Source organism: Neopelma chrysocephalum, unplaced genomic scaffold, assembly GCF_003984885.1.
Source record: "Neopelma chrysocephalum unplaced genomic scaffold, ASM398488v2 Primary Assembly neopelma1_26, whole genome shotgun sequence".
Taxonomy (NCBI): Eukaryota; Metazoa; Chordata; class Aves; order Passeriformes; family Pipridae; genus Neopelma; species Neopelma chrysocephalum.
The window spans coordinates 14,091,238-14,112,088 of NW_020897695.1; the positions used below are offsets into that span (position 1 = coordinate 14,091,238).

At 33.4% G+C, this 20,851-nt stretch overlaps 1 protein-coding gene across 2 annotated transcripts in view; it reads left to right on the forward strand.

Annotated features, from left to right (window-relative positions):
• BBS9 (Bardet-Biedl syndrome 9) overlaps window positions 1–20,851 on the forward strand; it is a 289,338-nt gene that overhangs the window by 46,829 nt on the left and 221,658 nt on the right. For both annotated transcript variants that reach the window (XM_027675657.1, XM_027675658.1), the window contains exons 10-17: window positions 903–1,084; window positions 4,309–4,385; window positions 6,482–6,535; window positions 8,996–9,098; window positions 9,994–10,098; window positions 11,523–11,537; window positions 14,982–15,122; window positions 17,292–17,387. In XM_027675657.1, coding sequence (XP_027531458.1) covers window positions 903–1,084; window positions 4,309–4,385; window positions 6,482–6,535; window positions 8,996–9,098; window positions 9,994–10,098; window positions 11,523–11,537; window positions 14,982–15,122; window positions 17,292–17,387 — 773 coding nt within the window. The remainder of the gene's footprint in view (window positions 1–902; window positions 1,085–4,308; window positions 4,386–6,481; window positions 6,536–8,995; window positions 9,099–9,993; window positions 10,099–11,522; window positions 11,538–14,981; window positions 15,123–17,291; window positions 17,388–20,851) is intronic.

Here is a 20,851-nt window from a genome sequence, read left to right on the forward strand (position 1 = left end):
AGCTTTCTCCTAACTTTTGCTGTTAACATCTGAACTAGATTTTCTTTCCTGTCAGTTCGTTTTCCATTTAGGAATAACTGTCAATGTAAGGAAAACGTTGGCAGTACTCCCTATTGTCTCATAGGTTGTTAAATACTTTCCTAAATCTTGCATTTGCACTATACAGATCAGATAAACAACATGAGTGAGATTTTTCTAGGAGCAATGAAGTACTGTTCCCTTGAGAGAAAAGAGACTATAGTGTAGCTAATAAAACCCTCATTTGTATTGATTCAGAGGAGTGTAAGGGGAATGTTCTGGATCCATGTGGTTTCCTTTCTGAAAGATACTGCAGAGAACAGCCAGCCAGCATTTGAAGCCAGCACAGTAGCTGCAGTAGCAGCCACAGAATTGTTTAAGGGAGCTATTGATACCATTAAAGCCCTACTGCTGTATTCACTGTGAGCATCTTCCATCCGTTCCTGATTTCTTGTAACACATCCTTTCCCTTCCCTTCCTTTACTGGGTGTTCCATTCAGGAAATTCCTTTTCCCATATACCCACCTTAATATCTGTTCTTCAAAAAGCTTAAGTAGCAATTTGTGAGTAAAATAGGTGACAACTATCTATTCAGCTTGTTTGTTCTGATTCTTTCTACTACCTTTCCTGATTACATAGATTCTGAGGTGTTTTAGCTGTCTAACACAAATTTGTTCTTAGGTGTGATTGCAGCAAGTAGGAGTAATGTTAATGAAAACATCTGTATTGAAGAATAGATATTGTTACTTTCTTTTGGTCAAGGGATATTGTTAAAAACAGGAAGTTCTATTGTATTTGTAGATGGCACAGTAGAAGCAGCATATTTTTGATGTTACTTCTGCGATTCTTCCCAATTTCTTAGTGAGCCTTTTTTTTTTGTGCAGAGACTTGAAGGGTGTTATAGTCACTCTGACTGATGATGGGCATCTTCAGTGTTCTTACCTTGGAACTGATCCTTCGATCTTCCAGGCTCCTAAGGTTGATGCTAGGGAAATAAACTATGAAGAAATGAATGCTGAAATGAAAGAGCTTCAAAAAATCATCAGGGAGGCCACAAAAACACAAGGTATACTTTTTCCTTTTCTGTCTTTTTATGTGCTTTTATCCACCTAACTTTCCTTTTAGCACTTTAAAATATTTTATTTTCAGACTTTAACCATAATTACATTTCTGTAGGAAATTTAATATTTAGTAAAGTTGAGCTTTTAATAAAAAAGCATACACACAAAATCCTAGACTGTAAGGCTCTTGAATGGAGGGTGTTTCTTTGTATTTTCATAATGCCTGTTGGAACTTTTGAGAAGTTTACTTCAGGTTGCAGATAATTCTCAGTAGTGCAAGGGTTCAGAGAAAAAACTGACTACCCAAAGGCAAGAAAACTTGAAGAATTTCAACAGCCTGATATAATTAGGCTTCAGAGAGAGCAAAAGTATTGCCAAATTCTGTTTTATTATTACAAATGGATTTTTAAGTAATGAAATTAATAAAGAATTACTTTTGTTAAAGCAACTTTTCTGTTTCTATAATTTCTTTCAAAAGCATATTTGAAGAACATAGTGAGAGATATCAATACCCAAATAAATTTTAGAATTGACATACGTCACTAATAACTTGCATTGATTTTATTGAAGTAAGCTTCAAAGCTTGTGTTTTCATAAACATGAAACATGGGTTTTTAAACTGTGTATATGACTTGCACAGTGAATTGGAAGCATGTGATTTTACAGGAAACGATGGAAAAATCTTAGACAAATAGAAAGAACAAATTTTCCTGATTATAGTGAACATGTTCTTAAAATGCATAAAAGAAGTAGTCATTGCTTTCTATGTGAAAAAGTGTGAAAAAGCTCACAGTTGAAATTCCTAGAAAATAAGAAATTATTTATCTGCAGTCACAAGTTTGATTCTACAACTCAAAGATTTCTATATTTTGTAATTACATATAACTTCATCCATTATTGTGATAGACTAATATCAGGTTTTTAATTTTCCAAATCCAGAAATGTTTTATATAAGCATGTAGATGTGGATAAATTCCACTGATTTTTACCACAGCTCTTCTTTATAAGTATTAGACAATTTTTTCTGACTATCATAACCAAAGGAAAGGAAAGCATGAAGGAAGGAACAAATCCATTTGAAGTGAATCAACTGTCACTTCTTAGTTTTAACGTATTATGTGGAAGATTGAGAGAGAGAAAGGAACTGTAACTATCCTTTTTAAATATTGTAATAACTGTCACAGTATGATTGACAAGTTTACTTTCAATATTGTTGATCTTTTCACCATTCTCTCTTCCTCTTAATTTTCTTCCTCAGTATGTCTAATCTGATCTAAGTGCTGTTTTCAGATGAGTTTTTATAAATGCTCTTTCCATTGTGGAGAGATGCTCTAATGATGTGTTTGACTTGAACTGGATGTAAAACTTGCGAGAGAACTTTTTTTACAACAAAACATTTTACTTATGATGAATGCCAGTCAGTTTTGGATGTTTTGGGCTTTTCACATTTTGACTTTTTTCTGAAAACCTTTAGCTTGAACCTTGATTGCCATTAAGTTACTCCTGAACATGATCTTTAAAATGAGCTGTTAACTTTTTTGTCTTTTGAATTCATGCTTGTGCAGTAAGAGCTTGTGTTGTTTTGAAAATATCTAACCTTATATGGAAATAATTTTTCTTTGTTTCATTTTGACTTTCAAACATGGAAGGTATTTAGAATTAGGTCATCATATTAAAAAAACCCTTAGAGTACTTATTACCATAAATGTCTTGTATTTCTGTCCAGTACTGACCATTAAACTGTTGAACTTAAGCTGTTTTATACATTTTGAAGTATAAGGGTTTACATTATAAACTGATGAAATATTTTAAAATCTTAACTGTTTTACTAACTTAAATCTAATATTACTTGCATCAGTCCAGATGACATAAGTGATTAAACATACGTGTTTTGGCTCAATTTAATAGTAACAAAAAGCTGATACTTATATGTAAACTTTGTTTGTGATCTCAGTCTAATAGAAAAATATCTGTATGACAGAAGTTGCATCATAGTTTGCTTGAAGAAGCAACCTGAAGAGAAATAATTTAGAAGGGATAGAAATAAATGGATTGGACTGATCTATGTGTAGTTGGGAGAACCAGTTCTTTGCAATTGTGGCTGTATGAAACAGGCCTAAACTTCTTTTGTAGGTGGTATTAGAGAAACGTGTTTTACCTTTGCTTTTCTTCCTTGTGGCAAAGAGAGGCATTTTTCTCTGAGCACAAGGAAATGAAAACTTTTTTTCTGTCTTGATCAAAATCTTTTCCTTAGACCCTCATGTTGGAACGAGATACATGCTGTCTACTAGTTCTGGGTCATTTTCAGGACCTTCTGTGTAACAAAATTCTTTCAGCTTTCTGAATGTGCTCATGCTCTCAATTATTCAATTAGTATGTTAATTTCCCCTTTACATCGAGTTTTTACTGGTTCTTACTTTAGAAACTATACATTTGCTGTTTGGATTTTTCATTTTCCATGCATTTAGTCTTAAAAAATAAAAGTTCAGAAAAATGCAAATACCCTAGAGCTGGACTTCTGGACTCTTAAGTAAGAGGAGGTTATATAATTCCTCATGGTATTTAAACTTTTAATTTGTACAACTTTTTTTTACATATATGAATCTGCGTAAGGTTTTATATCATGGATATAAATAAGTTCATACCATTCTTTGATTTGTATGTTGACAGTACTGGAAATCACCTGGTAACATATTGTAACCAAACCCCATATAATGTTCTATACATAAAACTTTCATATCCTTCTTATGCAGAGGAATTGCATAAGATTAGACCATTAGACAAAGAATTTTTCTTTGTCTAGCATATTCATTATCAAATTATTTAGAGGAAAGTGCCATGAGATGTATGGTGAGTTGTTTTGGAGGTAGTTCTTTTTTATTGGTGTATTAGCATATGCATGTGAGGACTAAAGTTTAAAAATATCTTATGGCCTCTGAAGATAATGGATATTAGATGTAAAACCTTGTTACAGAATGCATCTAAGTCCTTTTTTGTACATAAATTAGAAATCCAAAATGACAGCCAGGTTTAGGTTTTTAGAAATCTAATAAAATTGGGAAGCTTCTTTGGAAATATCAAAAATCATATGCATTGCTATTTTTTCTTTTCAAATTTGTATTCAAATTTGTGATTTTGAAACTTGATTCTGTTGAAATGGTATTATTTTTAGAAATGTAGCTGCATGTTTGTTAAAGAAGAACTGCTTTGCTTTTTCTTTTTCTTTCAGATATTTTGCCTGAATCTGAAAAACAGAGAGATTTAACTGTCACAGCAGAAGTTTCACCTGATTTGGATGCAGAATCTGTATGTACCTGTCTGAAAAGGGAATTACTCTAAAAATATAGGTTTCACATGTGAATAAATGATGATTGATCATGGATAATGATTACTATGTATTTTTATTTCTGGGACTGAGCTGCATAGCCCTCAGTTTTTCCTCAATTAGAAGACACATTTATTAGAGATTTTAACTAGAATTTATTAAAATTATTTATTATCTTCTGTTTTGGGACCATTAGATTCTTGGCTAAGCAAATGTAAGTGAATGAGAACTTAGGATATGGAATAACTTTAGGGTGAGAAGTTTAACAGTAGAAGTGTCATCCTTGGATCTTTGAAAGATAAGATACTCAAACCACTCAGTTGCATTGTAAGAAATAATCTTTCTCTGGCAAGCCATTATTCAATATTCTCTGGTGTTGCAGCCTAATTAATTTATTCATATTGTATACATAAGTAGCTTACAAAAAATTATTCATATTAAGATTCGGGAGAGCTTATACTGTCTCTTAAAACTTCAAACTTCAACATTTCAGAACATATTTGTTGCACTAGAACATCTGTAATGAGCCATTTCTGGCCACTAATTTGTGCAAAACTGATTTTCCTGGGCTGCTTACTGTTTAAAAAATACACAAGGATATTATTCTTTGATAAAGGGACTTCTTTATAATGTGTGCTAGTCTCCTTGGCTAGCTGCAATAATCTACTTACAACACTTAGAACTGTTAGGTACATAAAATGTTCTAAGGCTGCTGTGCTCATTTGCTCAACCTTCCAGATGCAATTGGTCTGTGTCATACATAAGTAACTCATAATATAAACCACAGCCTTGAATCTGTATTTCCTAAGGCTGCCCATATATCTTAGTTTGCTGTGTGGTTGGCTTTTCTGCATGTTTTTTCAGTCGGCATCTAGAAAGGAAAAATCTGATAAGATACTTCATGGGGAAGGACCAATAAACAAATGTAGGAACAATTTTAGGGCTTCTACAGTGACCTTGGAAATCACAGGCTTTCAGATGCTACTTCTGCACTTGTATAAAGATTGAAATTGCAGTGTGTGTGGAAAGGGCAAAGAGGATATAGATATATTAAAACTGATTAGATAAGCAAGTGGAGGACCATTCTGGCTATTTAACACCACCTCCTGTGTATGGCCTCTAATACAGGAAGTCCAGATAGTTTCTGAGGCTTGAATATACTAAGAGTCCATCTCTTTACACCTCTGGTCACCAGAGATAGTGAGCATGGCAAGCCAATATGAATGTAGCTGTCTTTTTTTATCTGGAAAAGGTACATGATGTACAAATGAAAGTCCTACTTCTAGAATCCAGAGAGCCTACCAGTTTCCTGACTTTTTAGGAACTTTGCAGATGTGAACCTTATACTGTTTTTAATTTACTCTTTTATAATGAGATGTTACAAGGCAAATCAGTAATTTGGTATTATAGCAGAAGTGAGAGATATGTTTCTTTATAATAGTTTACACAGGAACATTTTCATTAACTGTAGTGACCGACCTGTTTCAAAATGAAATATAAGCATTAAATAAAATTAAAATATACTGCAAGGTCAAGATGAATTTTGAAGTAGATGGAATTGCCTATTGAAATAGAAATTAGCAGGAGTATTAAAGTGCCTGTTATAATTTTCTTTTAAAGTTTGAGATATATTTCAAGTATAAGATAATGTGTGATGATTTTATAGGATGTACTATGGTGTGTATGTAATATATTGGCAGATTGGAAGTCACCTTTCCCTACTGAATAGCAGAAGGTATTTCCAGAATTTGAATAAATATACAGTGGAAAGTAGTGTGCCAAACAAAACAGTTTCAAATATTCATATATACATCAGAGTGTATTAGTTTCTTATGTACACCACATTCATGACCTTTTGCTATCCTTTTTGCAGGCAATTTCAAACAAAGACTTTACATTTTCAGAAGGAACTCAGAAATGTATTTTGTGTATGTTAATCTGTCATAGGAATGATAAATCCTTTAATCTTAATTTTGTGTTTACCAAGTTGATGGTAGAAAAGTAACATTGCATTCATTGTGTTCACTCATTCATGTGGAACATTGAATTTACTCTGTTTTCGTCTTTTTCTTCACAGCAAGCCATTGAGAGTGAGGTAAAAGCAGAGGCAGTACCATCAGTCACAGTAAAGGTACTGTGCCTAACTCAAACAGTAGCATTCAAGTAGTAGTGGCAAATTGTAAAAAAAAGTCTCTGTATATTTCACTAAGAACAGGAAAATGAGTAAAATTTGAAATGCAATAAATGCTCAGTGTTTTTCCTCCTTAGTATGACAAGGTGTCATTATAGGAAGCCTTCTGCTAAAGTCAAAAAGTGATTGTAGTTTTATTTTTGATAGGTAAGTGGAGACAAGAATGTTATTAACGTGCAATGAAGTAGTTTTTGAAGTCATGAGAATAATTTTGCCAACACCTTTCGAAGGCAATAAATGTTTCGTTACTCAAATGAGAGGTTTATCCTCTTCAGCTGCCTTTTTAGTCATCAATAAACAAAAACAGACTTTCTTTCGTAAAAAGACTTCCATAGCTTTGGCTCTTGAAAAAAAAATAGTAGGAAAATCTAATTAGAAGAGTGATGTTATTGCACTCCTCCGTGAGAGAGTGATTCTAAAGAAAGTGTGAGAGTGTGTGTGTATGCAAATGTAGTTTTTCCTCAGTATTGCCTAAAAAGGATCATGATTTTTATTTCAGAGTTTAAGAGGATCTTCTAAGAATATCAAGGAAGCCTCATTTTTCAGAACCTTTCAAGTTCTCCTCTTGGTCTTGAGCGAAAATTTCAGAGGGTAACTGGACTGTTTGAATCAGATTCCCTCAGACTAGTGTGGTTTAGTTGTACTTGGTCCAACAAATTTCTCTGCATTTTTAAATGCTAAAATAATACAGGATAAAGTCGTAATTCCGATAAAGTCTTGATAGTTTTGCTCAAAGAAATTCAGATGAATGACATTGGACTTTGGACCAGGCTGTTTGAGAATATAAGGCTATCTTAAAATATGTAATATAAATTTAAATTACCTCAAGACAGGTGTGAATTTATCAGCTTTTAGTTTACATTGGTGCCAATATATTGTGTGAGTGAGTTATTACAGTGGAAATCATTGTGTTTATAATTGCCAAATTAAATTCTTGGGGAGCGGTTATGAATTCAATACTGGGAACACAGGTAATTCCCATTGCCTTCCTTTATCCACTCGTTATCGCTATTGTAAGAGCCAAGGTAAACCCTGTTTAAAATGAGCATGGATGTGTTTATATATTTAATAAGCTTTTTAATGGGAAGACATTATAATTAATTCCGCTTTCTCTTTTCTTGTTTATGTATCTCATACCTTTTAGTGAAACAACAATAGTAAATGAAGGAGTTACCATGCATTCAGTTTTTTCTAGAATCATTTTTTCCTTCCATAAGTTCCTTTAACTGATCATGTCTCCATTGCTTTGAGAAATGCACCACAGTAGTATTTGCCAGAAACTTTAAATATCACCGTCCCGATTACTAATTCTGAAGAGTGCAGTCTCATGTCTGCATGTTTTTAACTCACTTAATTGGCATAACATCTTCATTGATTCCATCGACATTGTTCATATTATTGAGATTCTGGGTTCATAAAATGGGTAAAGTTTATCTGATGTATGTACAGAGGTAGATGTTATTCTTCCTTGCTAGCATTATTGAGATGGATAATTTGGGAGCCTGTTTGCAACTCAAATGTACTGTGAAACCTAAATCAATGATGATGTTAATTATGGTTAAGTAGGCAAAGTTCCTAACACTTTAGTAATTTTATAACTAATAATATTTTTCTAAACTGATTTAACCTGGATGTAATGAGCTCCTTGGTAGACCAGCAATACAAAACAGATGATATTAGATATATGGTCCATGTCTATGCAGACCATATTCAGATCTCAGTCACCACTGCACTTCCATTTTAGATATGAGTTAAGTACATTCTTTTGATATCCGTATTTGTAGGAGGGTAACTGCATACAATAGAAGCAGCGAGAGCCACTCCAAATTTATGTTTAGGTCAGCTCTCATAATCTGGAGTTTTTATTGTTCTGAGTATCCTGTATTTTGATTGTCTCATTTTGTTTGCAGTAAAAAAACCAAATAAGAATCTGAAGTTATTCAGAAGACTATGCATTGCTCTTTGCAGTTAAAGAAAGGAATTCATTTGGTTAGCTTAGATTTTATTAATTTTGTTTTTTTTTACTTTAGTCACCTAAAAGAGTCAACATTTTATTTTTGTTTACATTAGAACGAATGCACATGAGCACTTGTAAAATATTGACATTTTAATTACCACTCACGTATTGGTTTGTCTTGGGTTAAAATTACAAAAAAATGAGAAATTCTCTCAGTTTTTTTTAACCTTACAAGTTACTGCATTTTTTTTTGGCCATAAGTAAATAAAAACTGTGAAAGGAAAATACTGGGTTTGAAGTTGAAATTTTAAGTTCTGAAACATTGTTGCTGAATTGGTCTTTGCAAATTTTTTATATCTTTTTGTTGGTTATGTCTTTTTTCCTGCTGTACAGAGATAAATTTGTTTCTTCCCTTAAATACTTCTTTGTGTCACTTGATTTAGATAACAGTACAGAGCAGAGTGGCTGTGCAGAAGCCGAGCCTGGCAGTATGTGTGCAAGCTCCGTTAGCAGTGACCCGTGACCAGTTCGTCTTTGATGATTTAGGTAAATTATTATAGTACTATTACAGTATCTGAGGATATTGGAAAGGTGTAGTCCAACTTCCATCAAGTGCATTGTTGCACTCCACGTCTTCTAGATACTGCTTAGTGGAGGAAGATAGAGTAGAAAGGAATGGAGTTGCTTCGTCGATTGTGGTGTGATAGGTGGCGGGTGAGGAGAGGTGGCGTGGCAGCTTTATGATGGAGGCAAAAAAAAATCAATTATTCTGTAGTACTTCTGCTGGGTTATTTTTTTATTACTGACAATTCTGTCTATGTAGAAGTGGCAGTATTGAGCTACAGGCAGGGACAGAAAGTTTGCGTGCTGATGGAGACAGTCTAGCATATGTTCTCAACTTAGCATCAACTGTTTAAGGATTGTAGCCTTTTTCTAACTTTGTTGATGAGACTGCAGGTGGAATTGCCTTGGAGACTATGTGGAGCTTAAGATCAGGCAAGTGTGCCTGCTGTTTCAGTTGTGACTACAGACCATTTCTGCTCTGAAATGTGCAGTAATGGTCCCTATTGAAACAGGGCTTTACTCACTGCTATTCTCATCTGAAAGGACAGTTCTTATGTTTTCTCAACATGTGACAGGAGTGATGAATGATGGCTTTGTAAAATATTAAAATCATAACATAAAACTGCATTTATTTTTATATTCTCCATATTCAGTGTACTGAATTGTTTTATTGGTTATGCTTCAAGATAGCTGGAGGCCCTAGTTTGCCTTTTACAAATTAAAGATTTTTTTAAAAAAGCACGTGCCGTGATTTGATAAAGGTGAACTAATGGAAACAACTACCATAGTTTAGCAGAATAATTCCCAAAGTGCTAGGAAATATGTTGCGTTCATTTGGATGCTCCTATTACTTGATTTAATTTTGTGTTGTTTTTAGAACCAGATTCATCTGAAACTGTGGTCCTGTCTGTCTTTTTGAAGGGGAATTGTACTCCATCAGAACTAGAAGGAAATTGCATGGTTTCATATAATATACCAACAGGTAAGCCACTGGAGATTTCAAATTGATTTACATTTTCTTGAGGCCTTTTTCCTCACATATTTCTTATAAATGTTCTTTTGAAATATATTGAAGACAGTAGTAATTAAAGAAATAATGCTTATCTAGTCTTCAGTTTTAGTTAATATTTTATGTTGCATCAAGTTATGTAATTGGCCTTACAGAGGTAAAATCTAAAGCTTATTGCTTGTGAAACAGCTGTGCCAGCTTTCCCATCTTGTCCTATCGATTTGCTTCTGTTCTGTGGTTTAAGGGACCACCTCTTGGAGTGAGAAGCTGGTTACACCTTTATGACTATTCAGCCTTCTGGTGTGCCGACAAATGTGACGAAAACTACCTCCCCACAGAGGAGGAGATTTGAATAAGCATTAGGAGTGATTATTCATCACTTCCTTTTTAACAGATGAACATATTCATTCTAAACAAATAAACTAACCCAAAGGATAGAAACCAAGTCGTTATTTTGTAATGCCCTAATGACCCTAGTGATAGAATATGTAACTTTTTCCTGATATCCATAACTGATTAGCTTAGTTTTCTACACACAGCTTTGTGAATATGTCAGGCTACTGAGAAACTATCTTTAGGCAGGGCTTCCATGTTAAGTTAAATGCTGCATAAACCTGTTAAAGCTGTCAGTTCTTCACTTCTCAATGCTTGGCTTTGCTCCCGCACCTCCTCCCCTGTTGTTCTTATGCAATCAACAGTTGTTTCTCAGCCAGATTTGCTGATTTAGTTCACTGTGCAAAGACAGAGCTATGCCAGCAAAAATGGAGTAGACTGACATGAAAGACTTATAAGTTAATGTAGGGCTTCTGTGAAGGGTGATGGTCTTGAGTACCTTATCCAATATTGACACTTTTGTGTAAGCATTTACTTCACATCACTTCACACTTGAAACATTGTGTTTATGGTGATAGTCTAGGCTGTGCTATGACTGAAATATTTATTTCTAGACAAAACTGGAACTTGTGTTTTTAAAGAACTTGATCTTACCCTCAATTACATACAAATACTAGTGTTGCTTGGCAGACAAATCCTTAAGTGTAATATACTAGTAAATAAAAATTAACTGCCTTTGTGACTTCATTTTATCTGAACAGAGCCTTTTTGCTCTTTTGTTTTTTTAAGATATCTGTATTTGTGACCAAATCAGTCTTCAGTCTATCTCTGGGATTCATCCAGCTGAAGTTTAATGAGTCAATCAGTTGGATGGGGTTGCACTATTGATGAATGTGGTCTCATGTCTGGTTTTTGGCTAGTATCATGTCTTTATGTATTGTCTACTTAACAAATGTGTCTTAAGTTCTTAAAAACCAGTTACTGCATTTTCTTTTTTTTCTTATTTGAGTAATATCTCATGTATTCTTTTTTTTTCTTTTGTCCCATTGCTGGTTATATGGTAGAGCTCAATCCTGAAGGTAAGTGAATGAAAAAATGCAAAGTTTCAATAGTTTCATGAGTGACAGTATATGCTGAATAAAGCAGAATTGGAAGGGAGCTGTTATTATAGCTATTATTTCTACAGGTTATTATCCTTAGTGTGATGCTATGTAAGTGTGAATATAGAAAATAAAAAGTAGTAAAGACATTTCTTAGTGAAATATATTGCACTTCCTTGTGTGTAAAAGGAATTTTACAAAGTATTAAGTGCCTTCTGCATTGAGATTGGAAATTGAGAACAATTGTGTGATTTTTCTGTACCATATTTTTAGCTATTTTTTTCAAGTTTAAACAAGAACTAAGGCAGCTAAATTATAGCTTTGTTTAGTGCAACTGGAACAACTATTAAGGATTTGTGGCTAGTGCTATGCTGTTTGGACTGAGTAGCTCTGAGAATGATGTCACAACATCTCTTTGTTTCAGTTCCCATTGGAAACATCTTATTCAAGACTAAAAGGCTGCTTTCTATCTGAGAGTACCAGCAGTACAAAACTCTGCTGTGATCATGGTAGCTATGATTCTTGGAAAGGATACAATTAAAAGACAAAACAAGACTGGAAAGTTAGCTTATGTATACATAGACTAAAAAGGGAGAAGGATAGTTTTGCAGTGCAGTAGTAGATGTGTTAAAAAGATGTAGTGCTTGTACAAAATATTTTATGAACTTTAATAATGTATAGTAAATACAAATTCCTTCATGTTTTGGGAAGGTAAAGTAGTTGTTTGTCATAGGTTTAGAGATCAACTGAAAGAGTATTTTCAGTTTTGCAGTTTTCCTACACAGAAGGATGTGTATTTGAGTCTTATTTGTCAATACTTATGCTCTTTCGAGCATAGTAAGTGAAGTAAAAAGTAAATAAAAATTTGTTAATGGTACCCTTCCTTTTCTGGTTTCCGGATATTTCAGTGAACCCTACAGGAAATAGACGCTAGAACCATCTCAATAAGATACTACTCTTGACAAGAATATTTATTTTCTCGTGGCATATTTCTGCTATACAAAGTATTTACAAAATTAATTATCATTAAAATATATTAAAATTAATGTATATAATTTCAAAGAATAACATCCTAAGAATGAAAAATTGGAGTTTTTGTTAAGAAATATCTACTCAAGATGAAAATCTGCCGCTGAAGAGAATATTGCTGTGATTCTGCACAGCAAACTTTGTAGAATCCAAAATCTGTTTGGATTACTGTGAGGTGCACAGGACTACTTAAATTCAGGGTCATGCATACCGCAACGAGTATCAATTCTCTGAATATTTAACATGGAGGTCTGAGTTCTAATGCTTTTTTTTAATGCTTTTTATAATGTACATTGATGTTATGTTTCAAATTTAATTAAATGAATGAATGAATAACTTGGAAGTGAAATAGTAACTATAAGGCATTAACTGTTTTATTAATTTTATCAAATAAGTGCATAGTATGCCTTTACATACTAGTACTTTATGAGATGTTAGAGAGTTTCCATTGTGTTTCAGGTTAGAAGAGAATCTGAATTTCTTTCCCCACTTTTTTTTTCTCTATTAGAGCTAAAATTATGTATCATGCAAAGTATCACAACTGTAGATGAAGTGAGATGTATTACTAGACATAACATCAATGGGCTGAGAAAGTTCTGACTTCCACATGTTGCTACTTCTTTGTAGAGTTTTCACTGTAGTGATAGATTTTGCTGGAGCTTTTGGTTTTTCTTATATATAGTTGTTTTGGATTATTCAACTAGAAATCTCCCCAGTCACCTTCCAAAGCTAGATAATATTTGATTTAGTTTTGATTTGACTTTTGTCTGAAATATTCAAAAGTTATGTTCATGATGAGGCAGACTGACAGCAGACTAAATAGGAAAAAGCTGATTTGAAAAAAAGAAGAAAAATACCTTGTTTTAAATATGAAAATGTTTAAAGTCTTTCTGGCTACTTTCATCACTTAATTTTTTCCTGTTGATAAGTCTCCACATCTAAGTTCAATAGTAAGATGTTTGTGTTATGTTGTCATCAAGAGCAGATTTTACTTTTCCCATCAGATGGTAAAGATCCAGTTGAATGAATCATTCTGAAGGGTCATGAGTTTATTTTCAAATATTCCTTCAGGAATTTTCCATGGAACCTGGGGTTATCCTAAGTTTGAGGACCTGTCTTTGGTTTGAATGAGCTTTCTGCTCATTTTACTATGACCTTGTATTTTACAAGCTGCTGTGGAATAGTTACTTGGAGGCATTATGAGCCAGCCAAAAGACCTAATGAACTGACAACCAGAAAGATGAATCTGAGCCTTCTAGTAACATTTTTTTCCCTCAGATGAGTCTTAGAAGTAATTTTTTCATTGGAAGAGATCTGCAAAGAAGCAAACAAAATTATTATCAAAAAGGGTTACTTGGATGGCTATTAAACGTTTGAGCTCAAATTTTATACTAACCTGCAAAGCTTACATGACTGATAACCTCTATGTAGCTATCAGTTTCATGACTTTTCTGACAGTTACTTACTTTATTGTCTCTAAAAATCTATTGTTGTTAAACTAGGTTTTCATGTAGCTGCTTCATAAAAATCAAATGGTCTCAAAACCCCCATAATCTGCCTGTTCAAAAGAGCAAGTACTCCATATTTCATAGCAACTTGCACTTTTGCCTTTCACATAGAATGTATCAGGCAATTGCTGACATGCCAGCAATATCTGAGAAAATTTTTGACACATTCAAATGTCTTTTCTAGCTGTTAGTGTTAAAACTTCCTCTTTTCTCTTGCACCATTCTGAATAAATTGCATATGACAATAGATCCCAATACTCAAGGCAGTAGCCAGTTTGTTCTACAGTTCTGTTCTATTATGATGCAATGAATTGAAAGATATAATTTAATATGCTTTTGGGTAATATACTCTATTAGATACATTCTTTTCTAAGCCATAAACCTCTGAGAGATGATATGAAGGTTGCATAGATGTTTTTTAAGAGTATTAAAAAAGGGAGTAAATCTGTTCTTAAAAAGCATTTAGTTTTGGATATTCCTGATAAAAATGTTCATGCTTCAATTCTGTGTTTGAAGCATCAGGAATAATCACACAACCGTTGTGTATGTTAAAATGCAATTGTTTGTCTAGAGTGTTAAATAAAATCTAATCTTTATTGCATTTTAATTGGTATAAATACAAGTATGCAGTAGATTTCATCAGTAACTCTTGCTTTCCCATTTATGGAAAAATGTTCACTTGAAAAGCTAATTAAAAATATTCAAATTTAAAGGTGCTTTAGGAGGAAAAGTTAACAAAAAATAAGAATTTGATATAGTTTTTGGTTTAACATATTCCTTAATCATATTAAAAGTATCTTGTTATACCTCTTTGAGGACAGTGGTATGAAGTATCTTGTATTCAGAATATGGGCATGAGAAATGAATCTGTGTTCTCTGATTTCAGGAATACCGAGAGTTGCACAGTGTAACTTCAGTCTGCCTTTGCGGTTAATTTGCTTTCCATGTCAACCTTCAAAAGCAGCAAACCACAAGCTAACTATTGATACCAACAAACCTCCAGTCACTTTTCTCACCATTTTTCCAGGTAGATTTTTAAGTATGTCTGTAATAGGAAACGTGTTAGAGGCTTCCCAAGAGGAATTGTTTGTCTGTGTGAAATAATAAAGTAATTAAAAAAGCTCATGTTGGCATATTTTAAAAGTATATTTTGAAAGAAATGATGGCATAATGTTTTAATAATAATAATAATTCACTTGGGGTAATATATCTGTCTATGGTTAAACTGCAGATTTCATGATATAGATCTAATTTTTATGCATGCAGAAAGTAATTTTACATAAAATTGCACAAGTGGTGTTGTAATAGGGAAAACATGGGCATTCATTTGAAAAAAAAAGGGTAGGGTAAAGCAGAAGTGGTCAATGTTGTATGGAAGGAGTATAGTTGCTTTAGAGGAAGACTTGTGGAATTTTTGATGTATCGGTCTGAAGCTGATCTTATTTAATAATTCCATTACCCTTCTTGGACCAAGAAGAAGATTTGTACTTAGCGATATTTTCTGATGTGCAAACCTGAGCTATGTTTTGTATTCAGAATTACATTAAAACAGTTTGAAGGAGAAATTAGGTGCCATTTGGGACTGGAAAAAGAAGAATGAAATTGAGTACTGTAATGTTATGAAAATAATTTGTACTATAATTATGTACTCATAATTTGGAAGAGAGAGGAGGTGGATGTTACCACAGGAATACTCTGTGGTATAATATGGTGTAATCATAAGCAAACAAATAAGAACTGAGGATGTATTAGACAAAATGGTTCCATGCAGGAAACTAATATTATGCTACTAGGCCCTGGCACACTGAGTGCTGGTTGCTGATATTAAATAAAAATTAGTTCAAACTCAGAAGTGTAGAAAAAAGGCTATGAATGTTATCTAGGGATTTGAAGAGGAGAGTTAAAGAAAGTGACTCATTTATCTTAATAAAACGCAGGCAAAAGAAGAGAATATTGTTGACTTCAGTAAATATTTTGTGGCTGCATCATGGATCTAGATGATCATATTAGCACAAAAAGAAATGAATAAACAGGACTTATAAAGTGATTGAGAGTAAGTTCAGTCTGGCAGTGATTAAGTTCCTGAACTTCAGAGGACTAAGGTTCTGGAGCAGTTTTCTGAGAGCTGTGTGGGCCAACAACTTTAATACAATACTTTTAAGGTGGGGCTGCTTCTCTCTTTTTGAAAAACTTATATTGTGCATTTGTCTGAGAGCAGTGGAGAAGGCTTGGTTGGCTTTTTTTGTACCATGATTCTGTTCACTTTAAGGGTAAATATAACTTTTCTCTCAAATGGGTGTGTTGTGTAATACTTAAAACAGAGAACCTTTTTTCCAAATGTCTACATTTTGAGGTTTTCATAATGGACTTCCATTATGGCTAAGCAATAATGCTTTTAGAATAGCACATTGTATTTTATTTTTAACCTAGGGATGCATTGTGGAAAATACAACACAAACCATTGGACTAAGAAGACATTAAAATATTCTGATTTCTGTTCATTCCATTTACAGTGTTAAAAAAAGTATGCTGATTATGACATGATCTGTGAATGAACTTTGAATTATGGGTGTATGCAGTAAAAGTTGTATCTCTTCTCCTTGTTTTGCCTTATTTTAGGAGAAGTTTGGGAGTAGATGTGACATCGAGTGGTTTTTGAAGTATGGTATTCTAAAATGAAGCCATTTAAACTCTTATTATGCACTACATGGAATGAAAAGAAAGGTGGACTTGCATGAACTTTGCAGAGTAGCTAGTTTTAGCAACGTAGATGCTTGTTTTGCTCTGTGCTGAAAGCTGAAGAGAGAGTGTACTGAAATATTTTCATGATAATTTCTGCATATTTTTTGCATAAATATCTGAATTAAAGATGATCTTGCGTATGGTAGAAGGTGGTAGTCTTTGGGCTCTTCACTAATCACAATTTTTTTTAGATGGTACAGACTGAACCTCTGAGAAACCTACCTTTTTGTTTTCAGGCTGGGAAAGAACAACCAGTGTGTAGCTCAGTTTCCACCTGTGAATGAAGGGGGGATATACCAAACTTCTGCTGATATTCATTACTTTTGAACCCTAAGAAGGGAAACAATCCCATTCATTTGCTTGTGTGAAGGTTGACATAGTCCTGGCTATGGATTGAGGTTTGTTGAAAACCAGTGTCAAATTATAGAAAACTGTATTTAACTTTCTTTTTTAGACTTTGTTGATCCATCTGAGGGTGACCAGGCAAATGCTCTGGGATTTCTATTTTTAACTGATTCAAAAACCACTCTTCTTGCTTCAAAAACATCACGTAAGTGCAATTAGTATTAATGTAAAAGAGGCCTGATCATCTGTTAATATATGTACAAAGTGAGAATGTTGATCATATGAAGAAGGATAATCGCTGTGTATGAATTATCACAGGAGTTTCACAGTGTTAACCAACCATTTCTTATCTCTCTCTCAGGTATATAATTATGTTACTAGGGGAGGTACAAAATTTTATGACAAAACAAAAAGTCACACTCAAAATATAGTGGCAGTTTTCTGAAGAAAATGGATTTTCTTCAAATTTTTAGCAATGTTTTTATTAATACTGTTATTATAATAAGGAAAAACCTCTTTTCCCAAAGGAATTTCAACACCTGTGTTTGTAATTAGTCGCCTACTGAAATTTTTGAAAGGGATTAAAAAGCAGGTGTCTAACTTTTCACTGACTTTCAGTAATTTGTGACTTGAATTAGGCATCAAACCCTCCTTGCTTTTCTACATCTGAGTAAATGCCTCTCTGTTATCTTTAGATGCCTGTATACCTTTGTAAGTATAGGATTATGGATTCAAGATCCTTCCTATTATGTTTACAGAACACGCATGCAGTTCTGCTGTTATCTGGTCCAGTGTCTCTTGTATAGAATAGTTTGTGAATTAAGTAGTCACGTTTCAGCCACCTCTGAGTTTGTGCTCTTTGAAAAAGATCGGTGCTCTGCATTTTGGAGAGTTTATGGTGTCTTGCTCTGTACAACTGCTCAACTTGCTGAACTCTTTCTTGGCATGTGCATTGGAACCAAATCAGTTCAATTGTGTTTAGCGTTTTCCATGCCAGCAGAGCACAAAGTCTTCATTTAATACAGCAGACTACAAATTGAAAAGCTAGAACACCTATTGTGCATTGCAGAGAGTTCAGTTGGAACACTGTGTGAATGCTTTATGAAAACTGTTTTGAGTGAAAAATCACAATCTAGTTTGTTGATGTGAAATTCTTTTGACACAAAGATGATCTGCCTTACTGTTTTCAAAAATCCATTTTCTATGATGGGATATATAAATATCGGTGGTGTCAGCTGTGAACTATGAGATAATACCTTTTCTGATGTAATCAAATGTGTTAAGAACAGAAACCATCTGCAGAGTAACTTTCATTGTACCAAGAATTGCTTTACATTTCTAAGGTTCAAATTCATTTGTATTGTTTTTGTATGCATAATTTACATGCTGGTTTATTGTTAGTTTGTTTTTAATATTTCTTTAAATAGTAGATCTTAAACAGTTTCAACTAACTAGACATGCAAGTTTCCAGACCTGATAGTTTCTAAAAACTAAAAAATGTAAAGGATTTATAAATAACTTTTTCTGGATTATAGTTTAAATTTTTGATTTGGATTTCATTTTGCATTCTGATGCTGTGTAAGGAAAAGTTTATGTCTATATAATGTATTTTAGTTTCTAGTGAGGCTATAACTTTTAATCTCACACCCGCCCATCCCAATTCTCAATCTTTTCCTCTCAGGTTTGTTTATTCACTAGCTAGGGATAGTGTTTGCAGTCTTAAAATAAACTTTCCCACACTGCTTTACTCCTCCTTTACAGAGGAGATTCAAAATATCTGTTTCTCCTACTGTGACTACTCATTTATTGCGTCTGGGAATCCTAACTTCAGAAAACAAATGAGTAGTATGATGCCACCTTCTATGTTAGCAGTCTGATCTCAGCATCCATATTATGTGTTGGATTGCATTGGTTAGAGAAGTTCTTAGAGAGCATTTGCTTACTTGAAATGTTACCTAAGTAAAACTGATTAAAAAAAATATTTGTAAGAAGTCTGATACTCAAGCATAATTCAGAATATTTTCACAAACAGAGACTATCCATAATACAAAAGCATTGTTGGTAGAATGTCATGATACTAAAATGATTGTACTTGAGTGAACAGATCTGCTGTGGAATGTAGATGAAATTATGTATTATTTGTTAGGTCCTTATTCTGCTATGTAAATTAACACTGATCTTATACTTTGTAAAACTGGTTATGCAACATTATCACTGTGGAAATGTTCTTCAAAAAGAAAATGATGTGTGTAGATAAATATTGACTAGAAGTAATGGTGTTTCAGAAAAGTAAAAAAAAAGATCAGGCCTTATTTCTGGTTTTCCATGAAAGAAGTTTATCTTGGCCAGAGGAAGAAGACCTCTTTTTCCATATCCCATATTAAGTGGACCTTAAGTTCTGGATAGGAAAAGCTGCATGTAGAAATGAAGCTCTCCAGGTTCAGTTGGGTTTCATTGCTGAAGCTGTAGGCAGGAACGACGTCTTTTTTCATGTTTGTTTTTAATTGTATTAGCTAATCCATTTTGAACAGTGTAGTAATTGAATATGTTACTTCAGCCTGTCAAGACTGCTGCAAAGAAGCCCAAACTGAAGTACATCTTGACAGAAAATACATATCAAAAAGTAGCTTGTCTCAGCTACTTAGATTTTAATGTTTTATTTGAGGGAAATTTTTTAAAACTGTCTTTTAGTCAAAGTGTAAAGAAGACTTGACTACTAACTGTGGATGGTTTTTTTTCTGCTGGTATGGGCTTCCTAACTGAGAAGTGAACTGAACCTTCTAGACTTCCTTCAGATAACCTACTGGCAGAGCAGCCATTTTTAATTTAGGTTTTGCTCATTGGACAACCTGTTGTAGTGTTAGAACACTTTGTAACCTATGTAACCTATTTGTGCTCCTCAGTCTCCTGCTTTTCTGATTGATAATTTTCTGACAATCTTTTGTAACTTTCTGGAATGGAACTTATTTAACAAAAAGCTAATTTGAGTTGGTTAACCATCATAAAAGCATGGGATGAACAGAAGCACAGTTATTTCTTTTTTTTTCCACTGTATTTCTGTTTAAAATGTGTTTAGTAAAACTACAGATTCTCATTTTTTTACTGTTTCTAAATCTAATTTGTCTTTTTTGAAAGCTGGAAGATCATGTAAAACAAATAATTGCAGTATTCTCTACTCAGGCCATGGTAAAATTAGATTGTATTTGTATTGACCAACAAACAATGTATGGAAACAAAATATGCATTTTGGCGGAAATTAGTTTTGTCCATTTAAAACCATTAATGTATTAGATTGTCAGTTATAAATGGAATGACTGTTGATTTGGCCTGAAAACATCTGAGCTAATTTCCCTCAAGGAAGAATCACTTAGGGCAAAGTATGATGATACATCCAAGTAGGTCCAGCCATTACACTGTGAGTGTTTAAAAAATGGATATTAGGTTGAATGTTATCTTTAGCAGATGGTGTTCTTTTCTTTAACAAGCATGTTTTTAAATAAAACTTGCTTCTTTCCTGTTACACTGTAAACAAAATTTTTCATTCTGTATTCAGTGAAATACGTATCCTGGGAATGATGCCAGTGCTAATGTCAAACGATCTTGAATTACTAATGTTGAGAAAATTTTAAATAAGTGCATTCGAGTGCTAAAGAATTCTGGTTAATTTGA